Source organism: Trachurus japonicus, chromosome 9, assembly GCF_045865225.1.
Source record: "Trachurus japonicus isolate A0001 chromosome 9, Traja_1.0".
Classification (NCBI taxonomy): Eukaryota; Metazoa; Chordata; class Actinopteri; order Carangiformes; family Carangidae; genus Trachurus; species Trachurus japonicus.
In genome coordinates this window covers 9,385,549-9,407,347 of record NC_140915.1, presented here as the reverse complement: position 1 = coordinate 9,407,347, position 21,799 = coordinate 9,385,549, and the positions used below count along the sequence as shown (strand labels likewise).

General features: G+C 41.0%; 1 protein-coding gene across 1 annotated transcript in view; it reads right to left on the bottom strand.

Annotated features, from left to right (window-relative positions):
• The window catches only part of rasgef1ba (RasGEF domain family, member 1Ba), a 141,407-nt gene extending 119,810 nt beyond the window's left edge, over positions 1-21,597 (bottom strand). Inside the window, exon 1 of the mRNA XM_085785886.1 lies at positions 21,510-21,597. Within this exon, the coding sequence (XP_085642012.1) occupies positions 21,510-21,578 (69 nt within the window). The 5' untranslated portion in view covers positions 21,579-21,597. The remainder of the gene's footprint in view (positions 1-21,509) is intronic.
• Between the last annotated feature and the right edge of the window lie 202 nt (positions 21,598-21,799).

Genomic DNA, 21,799 nt, shown 5'->3' with positions numbered 1-21,799 from the left:
TAGTGTAACAGATATTGTTTGATGTACGGCTTCACACTTTCTCTTAAACACACACACACACATACACACACACAAAACAAACGCTCCTTGTCTAACATCAGATAATTGAACACACACAGACACACACACACACAGAGGAGGTTATGCTGTTTGATCCAGAAACAGAAACAGGAAGCAGCCGTAAACCTTCAGGAGGAAGCTGGTTGGATTTTTATTTTACGAGCTGCTGCATCTGGAGATTTTCTATTTTTCTTTTCCTGAGCAGGTGCTGCCCACATTCCTGCCCTGTGTGGATGGATGGAGTTTGTTTAGGACACGGTGTCATTTCACAGACGTTCAACAACTACAGTTCCCATGATTCTCCTTGTTTTTTTCATTCTTTACAAGTAATATAATGATCCGACATGTGATTTAATGAATGAAACTGACACTTGTTAGTTTCATAACGAAAACTACAAGATAATAACAACAGGTGTAGGGTGTTTTATTATGAAAAACAGGAAGATTTGGTGCTGTGACCCTAAATGTAACGGCAGCCTACAGAGGAGTCTTCAGGAATCAATCAATCAATCAATCAATCAATTTATCAAGAGTTATCCACGATAAATCAGTTTCCATAGAGTTTCAATGCACTAAATATTGATCTGTATCATTTTAACTTTATATTTAAGTTTATTTTGGGTCAAGTTTGTGTGTAAACAAAGTCAGAGAGTCACTTTGACTAAACTGTAGCTGTTCATCTCTATATTAAAGGGATAGTTCACCCAAAATTCAGATGTCATTGTGAACGTTGTGTGCTAATTGTGTTATCTTAGTGGGTCCGTCACTCTTTTGTGTCCCCCCAGAAACACGTCTGTTGTGTTGTTCTGATGTTTTCTTGCAGCTCATGTGTCGTCAAACTGATGCAAGTTGTTTTCTGTATCTGTAGCACCTTTGTCTGCCTGCTTGTGTTTTCTTCAGCAGCAGTGATCTGACCTCTCAGGGCCACCGTAGACAATATAAATCAGAGGGGAAAAAATCAATTTAGGCTCAAATTAGCATAAGATTAGCATCATCAGTGTTTCTGCTTGGAGATGAAAATTATAGATACTGAACAGACGATACATTTAAATATACAACTACATCTTTATTTTTACTCCTACTAAAGTTGATCTTCTTTTTCTAAGCTCTGTTCACCTCCTTTATTTCAGACGAATCATCCAAACACCTTCAGTTTACTGACGTCGGCCTCGGCAGCTGAAGGTACGAGACAGGAAGTTGATGTTTCAGTCAGACAGAGACGATCAGATCAGAGGAAACTGGGAAAGTGTTTCATCCTCGTTCTGTTGTCTTGGTTTTTCTTCTTTTTGTTTCACTCCTGCAGACAATTGCCGTGACCTTTAGAGGAATATTACACGGCGCAGAGGAGGAGAGTGTCAGCGGCAGCAGCAGCAGCAGCAGCAGCAGCAGCGGCGGGTTGTGATTGAGCATCTCTTTGATAGGAGGAGAGGGACGAGGTGAGGAGACGCTGGGGCGAGGAAAATGAGAAGTGTGTGTGTGTGGGAGGGGAGGGGAGGATACGGAGGGAGAACGGTGTCGTGTCGCTCCTCATCCGATCACAAGCTCAGCAGGACGTTCTGGTTTTGACATTTTGGTTTTTTCAGACGTCTCATCCATCTTTGGAGGGGAGGTTTGTTTCCTGTCGGTGGCGATAGGGGGTTAGTTTTTTGTTTTGTTTTTGGTTTGGAGCTTCACAAGGAATGAGGACGGAAATGTTATCACAGGGAAAGACATTAAAAAAGAAAGAAAGAAAGAAAGAAAGGAAGGAACAGACGATTCAGGAGGAAGTGAGATTTAAAAAAAACAGATCATATTAAAAACAGAGTTCAAATTACTGTAGATCAAACCAGAACATGTGTTTTTTCCTCCAACGGCTCAATGCTACCTGACAAAACATTAACGGCCTTGTCGCTTCAAATTTGTCCTCCAATAATGTAATAATACAATATAAATATAAAAATACAAATGTTGACGCTCATGGATGCTGTGATGTCACTGTTCATGAGGCTGTGACGCTTTCTGTGCTGAGAATAAACGTTAACATCAACGGCAAACTGAAGTGCTCACAGCTGCAGTTCCTCTCCTGACCACTAGAGTGAGTCGGTCTCCATTGACTCCCATGTTAAACTGTCTTTGAAATCTTAAATTTCTTTCTCACACGTCTTTTAAAAAACATGTTTCTTTGGTTTATTGTTCCCTTCTTTTGTTATTGTTTTTATGTATTGTATTACTTTAGTGAATTTCATTGTTATTCAGCTCAGTTCTAAACTTGTTATGATGCTCAGTTTGGATTCTTTATATCTGGTCGTACTTTTCTTTTGAATAACTTTTTAACTAATAAGAAAACTGGGTAACCCTTTCATTTCCGCCAAGAAATAACAAGTAATTGCATCATAATGTCTAGAAATAGCCTAGAAACAACGGTCAATTTCATAGTAATGTTGAGAAATATAGACAAGAAATAACGATTGATTGCATAGAAATAGCTGAGAAATAACAGTAATTTGCAAGAATATTTTGTGGAGAAAAATTCTGGCCTTTCCCAAAAAATTCAAAGCATGAACAGCATGTGTAATCTTTAGCCTTGCATTACTATTAAATTGACCGTTATTTCTTGGCTATTTCTTGACATTATCATGTAACCGAAAACTGCTACATAAATAAATTGCATTACCATCATTATTGCTATTATAAAGTACAATTTATGACTCAGGTGCTCCAACGAAACTCCATCCAGAGTGAGACAGCGACCGTTTAACAACAAACCAAACGTCCAGAGTCTCAGAGGAAAGAAAAATCCCTCAGGCCTCTTAATACAGGCAGAGTCGGGTCGACAGTGACGGTGCTGAATCGAGTGGAGACGGTGGAGTCGGTGAGGACGTCGCTGCTCTGCGACCTTCAGGTCAGGAAACACACTCGTTACGAAAACTGGAAAGTGGAGGAGAGGTCGCCGAGTCGCCGCAATCAATCTGTTTCTGTCTCATGGGAGCATGAACGTGTCACAGACAAACGACCGTCCAACACAAAACATTGAGGATTTTTTTCCCCCTTGATATTATTACTATATTTGAGCTTTTTTAAGACAAGATGATTAGAAAGTTTGCAGTTTTTGCATTACAAATATGAACATTTCAATGTCTAAAGATTAAAACAAAGGATAAAATGTTCAGTTTTGCTGTTGCACATTGTGTTTTAGGTGTTTATCCTGTATTTGGTAGAACAGTAGCAGCTGTGTGGACACAGTGCTTGGCAGCAGGTAAATATACAATTATCATATCACACTGTGTCAAAAACAAAAAGATAAACTCATGCACTTTGTAGAGGGAGAATACACACCAGTGCACCGAGGTGTGTTAGATTTACACATATAAAACACAACAACCTGACTCTGCTCTGTATGAATAAAAGCTTTGTTATCTTCTCTCTGGTTTCATTACATTTAATCTATGTCAGCTGTTCCTACGGTAACCGGCGATAAATAAGACGGAGTAAATGTCTGTCATCTTCAATAAACCGATACAATCAGCCATGAACCAGGTCAGCGGGTCTCACACTCGTGTGTTTGTGTCCGCTGTGGAAGGTCAACGGCAGACATGAGTGTGTGTGTGATACAGAGAGAGTGTGTGTGTGTGTATAAAGGTCAGATGGGACCTGAGTGTTGCTGTGGTAATGAAGTACGAGGTGTTGGTGAGGTCACAGAGCGGTCAGGGTCAAGGTCAACTCTGTGACCTCTGAACCCTGTTGTGGATAAATGGATGAGCTGCTTCTTATTGTTGTCTATCATCATCTTTTATTCCTCATCTTTATCTCCTCTTCCTTATCCTCCTTTTGTATCATTTCATTCCTTTTAGTGACTTTATCACTGTCGTGCATATCTTTATTTTTTTTTTATTTGTCTCCATTGTTTTATTTCCTTTTATTCTAATCACTTTTGTTGTCTTACTTTACCTCACAGTCTTTGCAATCTGTTCTTACAACTTTACTTTTGACGCAATTACTTGATTCAACTCCTTTTATTTTAATCTAATACACCCCACACACCTTTTATTATCTTTCCATCTCATTTAACTGGCTATGAAACTATGGCATTCACAAAGCAAAGAACTGAGAAGTTGTACAAGTATATCTCAGTTTAAGAAAATGTTTAAAAAAGAAAAAATAAGCGCCTACAAAAAAGAAGAAGGAGAAAGAGAAAAAGAAGGGAGATGGAAAGACGAGCTGTGTCCACTGCTATTTTGCTTGTTTGTTTACTTGTTATTACTATATGTTTCATCATCTTTATTGGTGTTGATATTAAGCCAATGCAATTATAACTATAGAGAGGGGCAGGTGCTATTAAGTTTTTTTTCATCCTGCTCCTTTTCATTTATGGTGACTATGTACATTATGTAAATATGTGCAACCGTGTGAAGTATGTAAACCATGAATGGAATAAATCGAAATTAAATGAAATGAAACTGCATGTTTACATCTTATTTTGGTTGCATTATATGGTTGGGTTCTTGTATTGTCTCTTTTGCATTTTGTAAACTCTTGTTTTTAAAAGGTGCTGTATAAATACAGTTATTATTATTATTCTCATATAAACTCCACATATGCTCCTCCTCCTTCATCTCTGAGTTTAATTCTGCAGCGTTTTCTTCTTGCAGCAGAGTTGATGAAGCTCCATGTTTCTGCTCCAGGAGCATCATCACACCTGCAGACGACAACAGAGACGTGACCGGTGCAGGGTCGAACCGCTACAGCCAATCAACGTCAAGTGTTTTCAGTTTGGTAACAGACTTGTTTTTCAACGTTCAGCTCTTCTGCACTGGAGCTGCTGTGAACATGCACATATTGATGTCTCCAAACGTATATGAGCATAGCATACAGTATGTATATGCAGCATTTGTTTCTACAACTGATTGTGTTTGTGTGCATGTGTGTGAAAGATGGCCAAAGAGCCTGTGTGTGTGAGATAGTGTTTTATATGTGTGTGTATGTGTGTGTGTGTGTGTGTGTGTGTGTGTGTGTGTGTGTGTGAGACTGGCAGGGGGTCTCCTCTTCCTGAATGCAGAGCGCATCCAGAATATCTCATTGCTATTCATGTGAATGAGTCTCCTGGAATCAAACAGCAGCCAAAAGCATATTTGCACAGAGTTGAAATGCAGGCGGCGGCGGTGGCGGCGACAGAAATCTGCAGAGTTTCCTCCAAAATGAAATCTCCCTCCCTGCATCACGTCGCCTCCTGTTTACAGTCCAACTGTTGGAGACGTTCCCTCCATCGTTTAATGGCTCTTCTCTGCAGCTTGCAGCTCTCCATCCATCCATCCATCCATCCATCCATCCATCCATCCATCCATCCATCCATCCGCCTCCTTCATTCCCAACCATTTTTACTTCTCTCCTAAACTTGAGCTGCAGAATTGATGTTTTTTTTGTTTTTGTTTTTTTAAATCAAAGGCTCAAACCTCAGTGTAAAATTCTCCAAAGTGCTGCGATGTATTTAAACTCATGTTGATTTATTGATGACGAACGTCTGGATCTTCAAACAAACATTATGAAAACAGTTCATGGAGGATTTTGAGTGAATCAGAAGTTTAAAGAAGCTTCAGCTGATGTTGATGTGACCTGAGCTCACACCCCAGTAAGACAGTGAACTCACCTTCAGTGTGCAGTTATTACTAATCTTTCTACAGGAGATTGGAGCCGAGTCCATTATAACACAGTGTGATGCTCTTAAAACGGGAGATAAAAATGAATATTTGATGTAAAAATTCACTTGTAATTAAAAATACGCAGTGGGAAGAAAAATGGGGGAAATGGAAAATGTTCACAAATTAGCTGAGATCACGTTCTGTTACAGTTTCTTAGTCAAGTTAAAATTCAAAAACAAAATGTTTTACAAAGAGATGAGAGTATGTGATTGATAACTGTAGTACTGCACGGACATAATAAGCGGATATAAGTAAATTAATGTTAATTTAGCCGTCGTCCCAGCTACACATGCCCTTTGACTAAATCTCATTACTTTAGATGATTCTTTGGCCTGTGCTGTTATTACATCGGTCACAGTGATGATGCAAACAGGAAACACGGGAGACGGGAGGGAGGGGGGACATGGACGGGATCAAACTGGGGACACTGTGATAATATGGTTCATGTAATAAACACCAGGACGTCAAAGGTAAATCAAATCTAATGGTGCGTTCCATTACAACTCGGAAATTGGATTTTCCAAGGTTCCCAGACGGCTACGTCATCAGAGACGCCCCCTAGAGTCTGAATCCCAAACTCAGAAACTTGGAGTAACCACAAGCTTGCAATCCAAGATGGCCGACACTCTGTGCATCAACAGTGAATCAAACGTGCACTGTTTTTGTGTCATTGAATTACTAGTACCGACAGTATTGTGCAACGTCTGTGTGTTGACGAGTTGTTTTGTTGCTTTCACATGTAAACTGTCACGTGGTGTGTCGTTATCCGCTGGTGTTAGCTAACAACGCTAACTACAACAGTAGCTAACAAAATGGCTGCTTTTCTGACTCGATACAAACTCGTAACTGGAACATGGTCGACTTCTGACTTCTGAATCGTTTTCCAGGATTTTTTCAGGATATTTTCAGCGATGAGCTAAATGTCACAAACCAATTAGCATATTCATGACGCCATCACCTTGTTTTTGCACTTTCTGTGTTCACAAATATTTTAATAGGCCTACAGCTGTTTCTCAGTCACATATTCTTCAGTTTCTGTTGTTAGACAATGGAACAAGTGAAATCCTGAGTGAACTTTCACCACTGTCACTTCCAAGTTATTTGCTGCTGCTTTAAAACCACAACATCATCTGACAAAACCACCAACACAAACACACACCTCCACCCAATGTTGTCCACTGAGGGCGGCATGAAAACAGACAACTCCTATGCAACCTTTACAAACTGTCACAACAAAGGTGGGAGAAATGATTTTCCAGGACCACTCAAGGTTTTCCGACATGTTTTACGTTCTTCTCTCATTCTCCAACGCTGGACTATCATGTAGCCTATAAGAATAGAAATATTCCAGGTAGCTAATAGAAACATGTTAATGTAACACACCATTTAACCAGGACAACTCCACCCTCTGAGGAAGAGTCTGGATCACATCCCTCGCAGGAAGGTTAAGTGAATGCATCACTCTCCTCTCCTGGGAACGTTTACGGGGCCATTGAGCAAGGCAGTGAACCTTCAGCAGCACTGACGGCCAGGCTGCTCACACAATGACGGGCAGATGGCGATGCCCCCGAACTGCCGTGTGAAACTCCTTATCACTGCGTTCCCTGCAGAGCCCCCACTACACCCGACTCCCAGCGCCTCCCTTCCCTCCTCTCCACCCTTCCTTTCTTTTCCTTTCCCTTCCTTTCCCTTCCTTTCCTTTCCTTCCCTCCTCTCCTGTCATGTTCACACCGACATGAGTCAGGAGTAGATTTCTGGCAGCATCACTTGCTCTATTATTTACAGCGAGAGGTTTGAGGCAACGGTTCAAACTGAACATCACAGCTCTGAAATAAAAGAGAAAAACCACATCAAACACACCAGTCCAACGTCTGAAACACACACACACAAAAACACCTTTTGTGTTGTTTTCTTCAGTCCCTTCGCTGCAGCTTTAGTCTGCCATGCTGTTATTAAATCATCCTTTTATACATTATGCATGGAAATAATAATAATAATAATGAATCATGCAGCTACCGTCACTAGAGGCCGAGTGTTAAGTGATTTCTTTGTTTACAGGTGCAGTAATTAATATGTCTGAATGCGTGTTTATGTGTTCAAACATGTCTGAGCTGCATGTGTACTATGTGTGTAATATAATATGTAAATATCCAGTTGCTGCTGTCAGGAGCCTCATTAATTCTCTCGCCTGACAAAGTCATACAGAGGTTTAATGTGTGCGAGTGTGTAACAAAGTGTGTAATCTCATCACCCGTCCTCAGAGGATGAATACATCCTTTGATATAAAACCTCAAATGTTTTTAAAAAAAGAGTCCATCACCTCCTGAACTCTGTGGAGCACATGCAGTGAAGCAGTTCAGTGTGTTTTACATGTTGCACGCCGCCCCCTAGTGGTTAAAACGGCCCATACACAGAGTTTAAACAGGGGGAGAGCTCCTATTATGCAGCTTTTAACTTTTAAAATTACACTTTATTAAGGTATTTACACTGGAAAATATAAACTTGGGCGAAAATGAAGGAGAAGAGACCTTAGAGAGCAGTCAATAAAGGTCATCACATCCCAAAATATCCCCCCCTTTGGTCCTTTCAAATGATAGAAAAGACTTTAAAGCTTATTTGTAGAAACTCTCTGTGGTTTCTCTACAGTTTCCTTGGAGCTGGATTCTTGCAGCCATTAGAGGACTTGTGTCTTCAGGAACTTTTCACAATGCCCTCCATCATTCATTCATTCATTCATTCAGTCTGTGGTGGTCAGCACTTGAACACAAATAGCCGTGGATAATGGGGAAAGCTGGTGGCTCTAGTGTTTGGCACGTCTTTGGAGGAAGCACAGCTGTTTGTCACGGAGAGGAAGCAGGCGGTGGTGATGACGGTCTTCATCCACTCACTCGCCGCTCTGCCGGGCAAGAAACACAAAAGAAAAACCTCCCTGATTAGCACTTAGCTTTGACTCACACCTCGCTCTGAAGGAAACATCTACTGAATCACTCGGTTGTGCAGCTGCTGTGGCTCAGACCAACAGCTCTGCTCCTAATTTAACCAAAGTCACAAGTGTAATCAGTAGACGGCAACAATTGTGTCTTGAAAATGTGTTGTGAAAGCACAGGTGGAGGTTCACCAAACACACTATCAAGTTGGACAGATTTCCGGCTTGTTTTGCGTTCAGCCTGAAGTGGACGGATCTCAATGAAGACACTGAGATCAATGGAAACTCGTTAATACATCAATATCTGACTTCAGTGTCAGGTGTAAATGGAGTCGGTTGTATCTAGGTTCCTGCTCCAGGTTGAGCTTCAAGTGCATCCAGGTTCTGCAGGAGTTCTGCAGGTTCTTGATCCTGTGCAGCCAAACACAGCCATGAACACATGTAGCCATGCAAATATAAAAAATGAATATTTCCCTCCTCTGTTTCCATTAAAGCAGAAGTAAGCGATCCGGTGGTTTTGGCTAACTTCCTGTCAGCCGATGGAGTTAGCAGTCCCCGCCCTCGTCCCTACGTCACCACATTCACGCGCATCCCTTGGCTGCACACACAGAGAGGACCGCCCCTTTATGCCGTTCTCTCTCCTCATTGGATAAAGGTTGTAGGATACAAGGAAAGTTTTCTCCTCAGCTTACAGCAGAGCAGAGTGACTGACAGACCCGTGTTTCGGACCAAACACTCTATGTAAGTGATTGCTGTCTGAAGATATAACTATTTAAGACTTATATTAACACAAATATTCCGCTAACTTCTGCTTTAATAACATCGTACTCATCATTTAAAGATCTTCATCTACACAAACCTGGATAAATACACCATCAAGTGCCGTCATGACCTAGAGGCCAAACCTGTAGGGGGCAGTGTAACAGGAAGCACAGAGTCAAGCTAGTTGGAGTAAATTAAGTGAGTTCAGAGCTCCTCCTCTTTATCCACATTTAGCCTGCTCCTCAATGTAACAGAACAGTTGTGTTTCTAAGTGCAAACAAGCAAAAAGCATCTGGACGAACGTTTATAAGAGCTCTGCTTTGACAGCATCGTGATCTCATCGTGAACAAAGGTCGCACACCTGACGTTAATGCATTTTCTGCAACATATGGTTATATTCAAGAACCTACAACAAGTTTTTGTGTGGATTTAAGGTGAAAATGCATTAAAAGGTATCAGTTTTTTCACATTCAGGGGTTAAATGTCAATATTTTAAAGGATTTCTCAGTTTTAAACCAGAAACTGAACCGACCTGAGTGTCCTGTTATTTACTGTCATAGATACTCTGTTCACTACAGTTCCACCTCAACAAATCTCCAACCTAATGACTTGATAACAGCTGCTTCACTTTATACAGTAAGTCGAATTACAGCACAGGGCAGAATTAATCAGGTCGTAACTGTTTCCTCCATGTGCTCCTTTTATATTGAACCATCCAACACAGGACAAATCAAATATAAGTGGTAATAAACAGTAAAATATGTTAACTGTTCATGTGCGTCGTACATCATTACACTCTGGATCTCACTCTTCTTTCTCGCTCAGATCTCCTGAACACAAATGTCTTTCCATTTGACACATATAACAGAAGGTGAGGCAGCTGCAGCTATAAAACACACACACACACACACACACACACACACACACACTTTCATATTACTTTTACTTATGTTTCCATTGAAAGGCGCCCGTGGCAGCAGCAGCAGCTTCTCCGACAGCAGCAGCTGATACAATAACTGCCAATAAGTGTAGCGCTCAGCTCTGTCAGGGACACCGTGGTTCCTGTCGCTGCTCGTGTGTTGAATATAAATGTGCTTTTCATTGACCACATACACACCACAGGTCTCCGCGCAGACCCATTTCCCAAGAAACCCGAACATAATCGCTCTCATGTCCACAATTTTCTAGTCCTGTGTTTGGATTTGAAGCCGTTTCACACTCCAAAAAAAAAAAGAAAAGAAAAAAGATTCACATGAAATGTAGTTTGACAAAAAATAAAAAGTCGGGAAGCTTTTTCGTTTCCAGATCTGCGTGAAGGACACGACCCTGTTGGAGAGCAATCGAATGAAAAATAAAATACAGCAAAGTCAAGGTGAAACGCCGTGATAAAAAAAGTAATAATGACTGACGGACGTTTGAGCAGCCGCAGCAGAAGGTGCGCTTGTTTTCAGCCTCTTTGCATCAGGATGAAACGAAGGTCGACGAGACGAGGTCGTACTGAAGTTACATTTTGTTGCCAGGCGACACCTAGTGGTCGGGATTATTATAACCGGGGAAAGTGCAATGGAGGTTGTGGTGGACGGACGAGTCGACCGAAGAGACGGGAAGTTCACACATGGAGACTGGTGTTTGGTTCATACGTCAACTAGCAGTTTGTTTTTATCGTTGTAACCATGACAACAAAGATCTTGTATCGTGTATGTGTTGTAACCTAAACCATGATCTTGCCCCCAAACCCAACCATCCCATGACCACTGATTTCTGTAACTAATGGCAACAAAGGACTGCTACAGGTAGGTTTATTATATTTTATTAATATCTATATTTTATTATCGATCCTTGTATTTATTTATCTATTTATTCATTTCATTTTCAAATCCATATTATTTCAAATATTCATGTATTGAATGTCGTACAGTCCATTGATTATTTCTTTAAACTGCATTTAAAACAGCATTTTGGTGCTTTTTAAAGTCTGATTGATTGATTGATTGATTGATTGATTGATTGATTGATTGATTGATTGATTGATTGATTGATTGATTGATTGATTGATTGATTGACCTGGTGCTGTAGGAACACTCGCCTTTTAGAGGGTGAGACAAATTGCATTAAACAAAACACTGCCATAAAAAAACAACAGCAAAAGGTAAAAACTCAGATTTGCATCTGTGACTTCCTTCAACAAGTCGTCCACAAATCAAAAGATCGGTGGTTCGAATCCCAGCTGCTCCAGTCCAACAAGATAGTGAACTCCACGTTGCCTCTGATGTATCATCATGTAAGAAAGTGACATTATAAGTGTAGGAACAAACACTGTGTGGGCACTGGGCGTTAAAGCAGAAGTAAGTGGTCCGGTCGTTTTGGCTAATGCTGCGTTCCAGGCAGGCTTTTGAAATCGTAAATTACAGCTTCAAGTCACAACTTACGACTTTGTAGCGTTTCAGGCAACCCACTCGTGTTTTTCCAACCTGTTTTACCGGTGAAAGTCACTATAACGGCCACTCGTAACTTCTGACCCGTGAACTCGTACCAGATCGAACTGGTACCACTTCACGGTCGGAAAAATACGAGTTGCCTTGAACGCACCATAACAGTCCTCGTCCCTACGTCACCACATTCAGGCGCGTCCCTTGGCTGCACACACAGCCCTGCATGCCGTTCTCTCTCCTCATTGGATAAAAACTGTAGGATACGATAAATGTTTTCTCTTCGGCTCAGAGCAGAGCAGAGTGACTGAGAGACCCGTGTTTCAGTCCAAACACTCTATGTAAGTGATTGCTGTCGGAAGATACAACTATTTAAGACTTATATTAACACAAATATATCACTTACTTCTGCTTTAACACTAGAAGAGCTTCATTTAAATGCAGTTTATTCACAGTCTGCTTTGATTTCAGGAGTATTTTTCATTTCCAGTTTCCTCTCTGTCAACAAAATCATCTCGACGACGTTCATTCAGCTACTTCTTCCCAGGGAGAAACTCCTCCTCTCTGCCTCTTTACTGTAGCTGTCATATCTTCTCTGCTCATCCATCTTTATATAAATAATGAGTGTGATGGATCGACTTCCTGGGACTTTAACACGATCCCTCCCTCCCTCCCCCGGCCTCACGCTGAGCGTTTGTCTGAGCTGATGATTTACAGCAGAATTTAAAAACAACCGTCTGAGCGTCTGAGCCCTGAAGTGACTATTTAAGATTTTAGTTTCACATTCAGAGAAATGACTGTTGGAGAATTTAAATGTCTTACAATAATCCAAAACGTCCATCAGCGTGAACTATAAATGTCCTCACATTGACATTTACAGGATGTGAGGATTTTTTATTGGACTGCAAAAAAAAAGAAAGCTGATGAAAGACGATCTGAGCTGAGCTGTAAAAGCTGACAGACACTCACAGGTTCACTTTCTTTTCCCAGTGTCTGCATTTCTCACACACACACACACACACTGACATTCAGCAGGAGGCAAAGTTCAAACTGAAGCCAAACGAGCGCGACGTTCCCAATAATGTGATATCACGACACAGGAAGGAGCCTGAGTTTCTATTAAAACAGAAGTGGAGCGATGCGTTCAGGAAACTAAAGACATAAAAAAATATCTAAAGATCTAAGAGCAAGGCTGAGACACTGACGCCTGAACTTGACGGGAGAAGAGTTGGAGCTAAACAGAGAAAATGTGAAATGTTTTTTGGGGGAAATGTCAGAAATTAAATATGAACTGTTACACATACAGATCTTTATCTGTCTCTGTAGCTCCATGGAGTCAGTCATCTTGTAAAATAAAATAAAAAACAGAAGGATGTGAGGAAGAGCAGAGCTAATGACAAACAGTCCTTCTAGAAAATGTTTGTTTTTTTTGTCATTATGTGGTGGGTTTTCCTAAAAAAAAAAAAGAGCTGGAATATGCAATGGGTATTTATTTAAGTTCTCAGACAAAAAGAAAGTCCAGAGTGCTCAGAAGAGTCATCTAATCATGTGACGAAGGTGTTCTTTGGTGGGAAAAGGAAAATCCAAGGCACTCTTCTTTAAATGTATAAAAAGCCTTTATTCAAAAATGGCTATTTCATATAGAAAAGATAAAAACATAAAGAAAGTGGGTTACAGCCCACGCGTTTCACTTTCGGCACAAAACATTTGCGCCAAAAAAAGTTTTGATGGATATTTATGTAATTTTAGGCAATGGAATATGCAGACATTTGACATTGGGTAATTTGTCATTTCATAACTTTACCAAGTTGACAGAGAGAAAAATGGCTGCTTCCTCCTGTGCAACGTAAACATGCAACATTTTTTTAAACTTTCTGGGAAGATATGCAGGGACTATGAAACTATGCAAGCCCCACATATTTTACATATTTTGCACGGGAATCGGCAACTTATGCAGCAAAAGTACAGCATCCTATGAAAAAATAAAATACACAGACTTTGGCTGATGATGCATCCCATAGTCATGTTTTTCTTCATGGAGGGACTGGACAACGTGGAACCAACGTCTGAATTAATTAAGAAATGGAATAACAGACACATTAAATTAAGATTACAAGAAGCTCAACTGGTCATAAAAAGGAGAAAATGAACTTAACTCCAACTCAACTGGACTGATAAGTTCATGTTTATCATTTTGTCTTATTCATCTTGTGTAAATAAAGTTTTTTTTAGATATAAAACAAAGTGAGATGTTGGAGGTGGACGAGGAAACATCGACTCTGTGTTGCAGAACTAAAACCCAGTGAAAGTTGTGCAGCATCTCTGCCTCGTGCAGCCGTTTCAATGGTTGTCATAGTGACAGCTTTTTACACTTAAGATTACCTTGGCTCTCTATTCTCTCCGTCCGTCGCCTTTCTTTTCTGTTCGCAAAATACTTTTTTCTGTGTCACTTTGTTCCTCCTCTTCCTCCTCTTCTCTTTCTCTCTCAGATAGACCCACACAAAAAAAGAGTTGCCGTGACACAAACACACAAACAAACACTTGAACACCGTCTAACATTTGCACACTACACACAGGCTGCTTTGGCTTCTTTCCCCCACAAAACACACTTGACATAAAAGGCTGGTCCACATTCAGCTGCACACACACACACACACAATCATCATCATCATCAATAGAAAAGGCTGTTGAGTGCGGAGGCAGCAAGGACGAGACATGACGCACAGTCGACCGTACACGTTACACACAGAGGTTTAGGAATGCAGAATAAAAGCAGGATAAAGCTGCTGCATCATGGGAAGTATTCTTTTCACATTAACGTGCGTCACTTCAAACCTTGAGGTGTAAACTTTTGCTGCAGTGAGATAAATCTACCTTTACATACATAATCATCACTGCTGCATGGTTTCCATATATATATATATACAGTATTGTTCCTGTAAACTTCAAAATAAAAGCTCCATCTCTCCAAGGCGATGCGTTTCAAAGGTTGTCATAGGTCACAAGCGGACGAAGGACGACTAATAATACGACTCAAAAGAAAAAGGCTGCGTCTGAACTGTCGTCTTTCATTTTCTACCCATAACAACTTGATTCATATTCATCCACATGCGTCTGTTGCCTTCACTCGTCACCAGTAATTACAAAAACATATTTATTGGCAAAAACATTTTAAAAACAAATCCACACAAATTCATCTCAACAGATGAAGCATTAGAATTTAATTACAGGGAACAGGATGCCCCGATGCACCGAGCGTCCTCGTCCTTTGAATACATTAACTAACAATGCACGCACACACACGCACACACATGCACACACACACACACACACAGTTGTGTTTCGGCCATTTTCAATAGAAATGAATCTAATTTCCTGGAGGCTTACAGTGTTACAACCATAACAAGTAAATATACTTGTATATTTCTGGTTTTTAGGAAACAAAAACCATCTCAGTGTAGATTTCCAGCTTCTCTCTGGAGCTCTAGTGACAACAGGTCTGTGTCAGCCAATCAGAAGAGAGGAGGAGGCTTTGATCCTCTCTTCTGATTGGCTGACTGTTTTCTGAGTGATCCAATAAAAAATAGAGCAGATTTCAGAATAAAACACTCCAATAAACCAAATCCTGCAAGTTGGTGGGTCTAAGTGGTGGGCGGGGCTTTGGGTGACTGCTCAGTTGTGACATCACAAAGTGACAGGAAGTCCTGACGGCTGGTTTTAAGGCTCAGTTTCTGAATACAGGCTGTGTGCATTTCTCTGTGGACTGAGGCTTTGATACTTTCACAGTATTAATATAGAACCTAGAGCTGCTTTATAATCACACTACACATGGACATCTACCTTTATACTGTATGGAGCTTTAATACAAACATCTACCTTTATACTGTATGGAGATTTGATATAAACATCTACCTTTATACTGTATGGAGCTTTAATACAAACATCTACCTTTATACTGTATGGAGCTTTAATACAAACATCTACCTTTATACTGTATGGAGCTTTAATACAAACATCTACCTTTATACTGTATGGAGCTTTAATACAAACATCTACCTTTATACTGTATGGAGCTTTAATACAAACATCTACCTTTATACTGTATGGAGCTTTAACACAAACATCTACCTTTATACTGTATGGAGCTTTAATACATCTACCTTTATTTTGAAGGAGCTTTAAACTGAGACTCCAAACAAAAAAGTAATTATTCCCATCATGATGATTTGAGGAAGTTCAGTCGCCACAGTGTGAGAAATATAAGCCAAGATACACAGAAAATAAGTCTTCCTGTGGCAACACCCTGATATTATAATACAGTACATGCTGTCATGTACATGACTTATCCTCCGAGGTCACAGTCCAGAGTGTTTTTCTCTAAAACGTTCCCTTTCTTGAAACCACTTCCTCGGATTCCTCTGGATTTTCACAGACATCGTTTCAAACCCGCAGACAGGCCTTGACAGTACAGCGATGTTAATCTTTCTCTCTGCCCTGAGAAAAAAAAAAAAAAACGCACTGTGCTCCACAAAAACAAGCTCCCCGCCGCGAACAGAGCCTCACTTAAATTCTGCAGAAGAATAAAGAGGAGGAAGAGGAGGAGGAGGAAGAGGCCTGGCAGCAGCAAGAGACAGTGTTTGAGTGAATGACAAGATAAGAAAGGTGGGCAAAGTGCAGAGAGCAAGGGAAATAAATGCAGAAGAGAAGGACAGGCAGATAGACAGAGAGAGAGAGAATGAGTTGAATGAAACAAAAGCTCAGATTTTAAACAAGCTGCTGCTTTTCAAAAGAAAAGCACTCACTCGAGTGTCGTCGTCAGGAGAAAAAGAATAACTCGCCAACCTCGGTGTGAGTGTTGATAAAGTGGAAAGAAAGTGACGCAAATACACTTTTTTTCTGTTCTTCTCTCCCTAAAAGCTTCATGTTTCTCTTCAAATCAAAAGGACTCACTGATGCCGACACAAGCTAAGATGAGGCAGAGATGTCACAGTAAATGCAGCTGCAGACACAGTGTGATTGACAGGTGTAGCACCGGGCATCGAACCTAATACTTCAAACAAACCGATCACATTAATTTGATACGATTGAGCGCTGAAAAACTGTGCACCACTCCATACCAGATAACGAAAGACTAAATCTCATCAGCGCCAGCGAACCAATCAGCATGAAACATGCAGGAACGAAGATCTAATGATGCAGGGGATTGTAATGAAGTAACAAAAAGCTTTTAAAACAAGTAAAACTAAAACTTGTTGTAATTTTCTCTTCATTAAAGGGATAGTTCAACATTTTGGCAAATTGGCCCATTGCCATAATCCCTATAGTCATAGCAGTAGGCTCGTTACCTTTAATTGTCGGTGCAAGCTATTTTCAGAACGGCGGAGCAGAGCCGCGAGCTGCTCAGAGCTACGCTACGGAGGCTCATGGGATTTCTTGGTTTCCCTCATCAAACTCATCAAATACACAATCCAACAACTCCAAAACGCTCTGGTGCACAAGTTGTGACCTGTGACATTCACCACGCTATGAGATAATAACAGAACGTTACCAGACAGAGTTGTTTTAGAGGGAAATTCATGCAAAACCACTGATGCGTGTTGCCTTCAGGGACAGTTTTTCATCAAGCAGTCTCTGTATTTACCTCTAAAACAACTCTGTCTGGTAACATTCTGTTATTATCTCATAACAGTTGAACTATATGTTGAACTATCCCTTCAAGACAGATTTGATACATTTGGTGCCTAAACTTAGGAACTACATCTTAGTCAAGGGACTTTTATTTTGAAAATATCTGCAGCTTAAACCTAGTCGGACATCTTCCTTGAGGACACTATATTTACTAGTTAAAGGGACAACGAGGAGTTTTGGGAAAGCGCACCGTGAAATTCTTTGACCGGCGCAAGACAGACTCATGTTTTCATTCATCAAGAATTAAAGTCAGAGGTTCGAAGACGATCAGATACCGTCGTAGTTCCGACCATAAACGGAGATAAACGGCGTTATTCTCATGACTTGTCACGAAACCGAAAGTAAAGAAACGCTGGTCGGCTCGACCAGCATTTCCACCACCACTAATAATAACAAAATAACGATAGAGACAAAACCATATATTTATCGAAAATGGGCCCATTAACAAGTGTGGGTAGCGGAGATTCATCCACATTAACGTCAGACTTTTTTATAACCAAATAGAAACTCCTCGTTGTCCCTTTAAAAATAAAAAAAAACCTCAATCCTACATTTCCCATAATGCCTCATTCACATGATATGAGAGGGACGGTATAGACGGAAACCAAAGGGCATTTGTGTTATCAAGACGTGTAGTTCTGGATTTCGTTTTATGAGGATTTAAGTGTGTGTGTGTGTATGTGTGTGTGTGTGTGTGTGTTAGGGGGTTTTCATAATATCGACCATCCAGTGAAACGGCTGCTGTGTAACCTCAGATCTTCTCTCTCTGTTATGTTTGTATATTGAAGATGTGCAGTTTGAATCCTACAGGCTTTTCTATGTGTTGTCAGCTCTGCTTCTTTTCTCTGTGTCGACACTGAAGCCTCAAATAAAAAATGTTTTAAAGTTTTATTTACACAACCAAGTTTCTCTGAGGCCAAAAGGCAACAGTGCACCATCGCCGACAAACAGCCGCAGTCATTTGAGATGAAAAAAGTAAAAAATAACACAAGTCAGTGCGGTTTCTGTTCGATTTCTAATTATCTAATGACCCTGAAGATTTATCTCACGTCACAGCAGAACCACCAGAACTCAGCCTACTCTAAGAAATAAGAACAATAAAAGGGATAGAGCATATTAAAGTACACAAAGAAAAAGAAAAGACCTTATTCATATTTAATGAATGAATAGATTCTCTGGCCCTGATTCATCAGACGTACGTAGCCATCACATACAGAACAGTTGTTTTATTTCTCCTCTGTAATGAAATGACTTCACCTCTGTCTCTTCAATATATTCATGGGTTTTAAGGTGGAATTGGAAATCAGGTTTTTATATAACGGGCGGCCGGTGAATCTAATCTTTGTCCGTGGTAAAGCCGAACAGAGCAGGTCATGATTTCATTTTCCCAGAAGTCGCCACGATGATCCTCTCCGACACATTTCTGAGATGATTTTAATACTTGACTTGTGTGTGTATGTGTGTGTGTGTGTGTGTGTGTGTGTGTGTGTGTGTGTGTGTGTGTTAGGCAGATTGAGATGATGCCTGGTGGATTAACTATCCTGTGGTGCTGCTGCTGCGGCTGCTGGTGCTGGTGGTGGATTACAGCTGGTGTGTGTGTGTGTGTGTGTGTGTGTGTGTGTGTGTGTGTGTTGTCCGATGAGATCAAATCTAAAACTGTTTTTTTTTTTTCATTTGGAGCCGTTGTTATGCAACGACCGTGTCAGGACCTGTTCTCCACATCGGACACTGAAAAACCAATTGTGTTTCATTCTGAGGAACGAGTTCATCAGCCGCATTATTACACGACATCATCATGCAACACGTCTGATCTCATTTATACAAACAGAAATATTATGTTTTATATGAAGGGATGGAGAGATTCTGCAGAGGAAATAATGATGTTTAGTTTGTTGTTTGTCTCACACAGTAGCTATACACGTCGGCCATCTTCCCAAATCGAAGCACCAGGCTCAGGATGATTCTCAGTCAGATCAAATATCTCAGTATTTCACAATAAGAAACACAGGTTTCTTAAAGGGATAGTTCAACATTTTGACAAATTGGCCCATTGCCATAATCCCTATAGTCATAGCAGTAGGTTCGTTACCTTTAATTGTCGGTGCAAGCGATTTTTAGAACGGCGGAGCAGAGCCGTGAGCTGCTCAGAGCTACGCTACGGAGGCTCATGGGATTTCTTGGTTTCCCTCATCAAACTCATCAAATACACAATCCAACAACTCCACAACGCTCTGGTGGACAAGTTGTGACCTGCACATTCACCACGCTATGAGATAATAACACAACGTTACCAGACAGAGTTGTTTTAGAGGGAAATTCATGCAAAACCACTGATGTGTGTTGCCTTCAGGGACAGTTTTTCATCAAGCAGTCTCTGTATTTACCTCCGTAGCGTAGCTCTGAGCAGCTCGCGGCTCTGCTCCGCCGTTCTAAAAATAGCTTGCACCGACAATTAAAGGTAACGAACCTACTGCTATGACTATAGGGATTATGGCAATGGGCCAATTTGCCAAAATGTTGAACTATCCCTTTAAAAGAAACTGTCATTTTGAGGGGAAACTTCCTGTTCTACCTTCTGATCAAACATCAGACAGGTTAAACACAGTCCACCTGATCATCTCTACATCAAAACAACTCATTTAAAGCTTTCACAATGTCACACGGAGCAGCTGACCACCTCCTCCTCACAACAACAGACACACACATCTCAGAAAAGTCAGAAATAAACAGAGTAAAATGAACATGTTTCCTTCTTCTGAGACCGATCCTCAGGCCGGAGACCAACGTCATATTGAATCACAGTCAGAGAGAGATTGAGTCAGTAGAGGGATCATCAATAACAGTCTGCATCTGGTTTCACAGCAGCAGGTTCTGGTTCCCAAACTCTATTTTGAACTGGCCGGCGCGTTCAGACCCAAAATAACTATCTTGTGCAATGATAAGATATTGTTAAAGGAGCTAAGTCTACTACAGTACTTTAAGCTGCCTGAGGTATTTTCCATTTTCCATTTTCCATCAATAAACTAACAGACAAACAAAAACTCTAGTTTTTTCAAAAACTAGTTTAGTTTAGTCAAAAACCCAACGACACTTTTAATATAAGGATCATAACAACATTTGGCTCCTATATCGACTCCATTCTAATGAATCATGTCAGCAGTGGTTCTATGACATAAGGAACAGATGAAGGGACAAAAAAAGTTGTGCGTTTCTTTATAAAAACCCAGTTATTGGACAAAAAAAAGCAGATTTATTTATCCATACACAGTCCTCAGGCTCAGGGCTTTAAGGTAGAGAACAGGTGCAGTGTGTCTAGATGTGTGTGCGTGTCTAGATGTGTGTGTGTGTGGCACACTGACCCACATACCAGCAGCATTTTGAGTCTCAGCCATTTCTTACGAGAGACGCCGCTCTCTGGCAGCGACACGCGCACACGACTTAGCTCCTGAGAGAAGCAGCAGCAGGGTTTCCATAATCATCCTGAAATTATTTTTGGCAGGAAGCATCAGCGAGACCATCACACACACACACACACACAGCAACACACACAGTGGCAGGGACAGGAGATAGACAGAGCCCACAAAGCGAGCCATGCAAGGTCATTACAAACTCATTATGAGCAGCAGAGATAAAGCATAAGCTGACATTTTAGGAATATTACAGAGGTTTTTCCGTGAGCGTGTAAAGACGCAAATAATGCGCATTAATCCGCAGCCTCGCGGCAGTTTGCAGGATAAACGTGTTGCCGAGCTGCAGCCTGCAGCAGCAACAGCAACAGGGATCACTGTTGTTAATGAAGTGTTTTACACCTTAGCAACTGTCAATCACATTGATGAGCACAGCCTCAGCCTCCCGTTGCCATAGAGAAGTGATGGCGTGTGCCTGAACCTTCATCTAGGCTATATGAACTATATTTTGTGAAGCGGAGTGTGTGTTGGTGATGAATCCGCAGGTGTGTGTGTGTCTTACCTCGAACAGAGGCGGAGCGCCCTTGTCTGGAAGAGTGCATCCCAGTAATTCAGCCAGGAACTTTGCCATATAGAGGAGATAAGTGTCGGGTATTCCTGAAACGTTGCTGCACTGAGCTGAATCAACAGGAGATCCTCTTCTTTCTTTCTTTCTTTCTGTCTGTCAGCCTCGTCAACTTCTTCTGTGTGGCGTTCAGGGACCCTGCGCGTAGCTACATCCCCTCCTGGCTGCAGCTGCCCCCCCACAAAAAAAACACAAAACCCCGAGAGGAGGCAAGTTAAGACACAGGA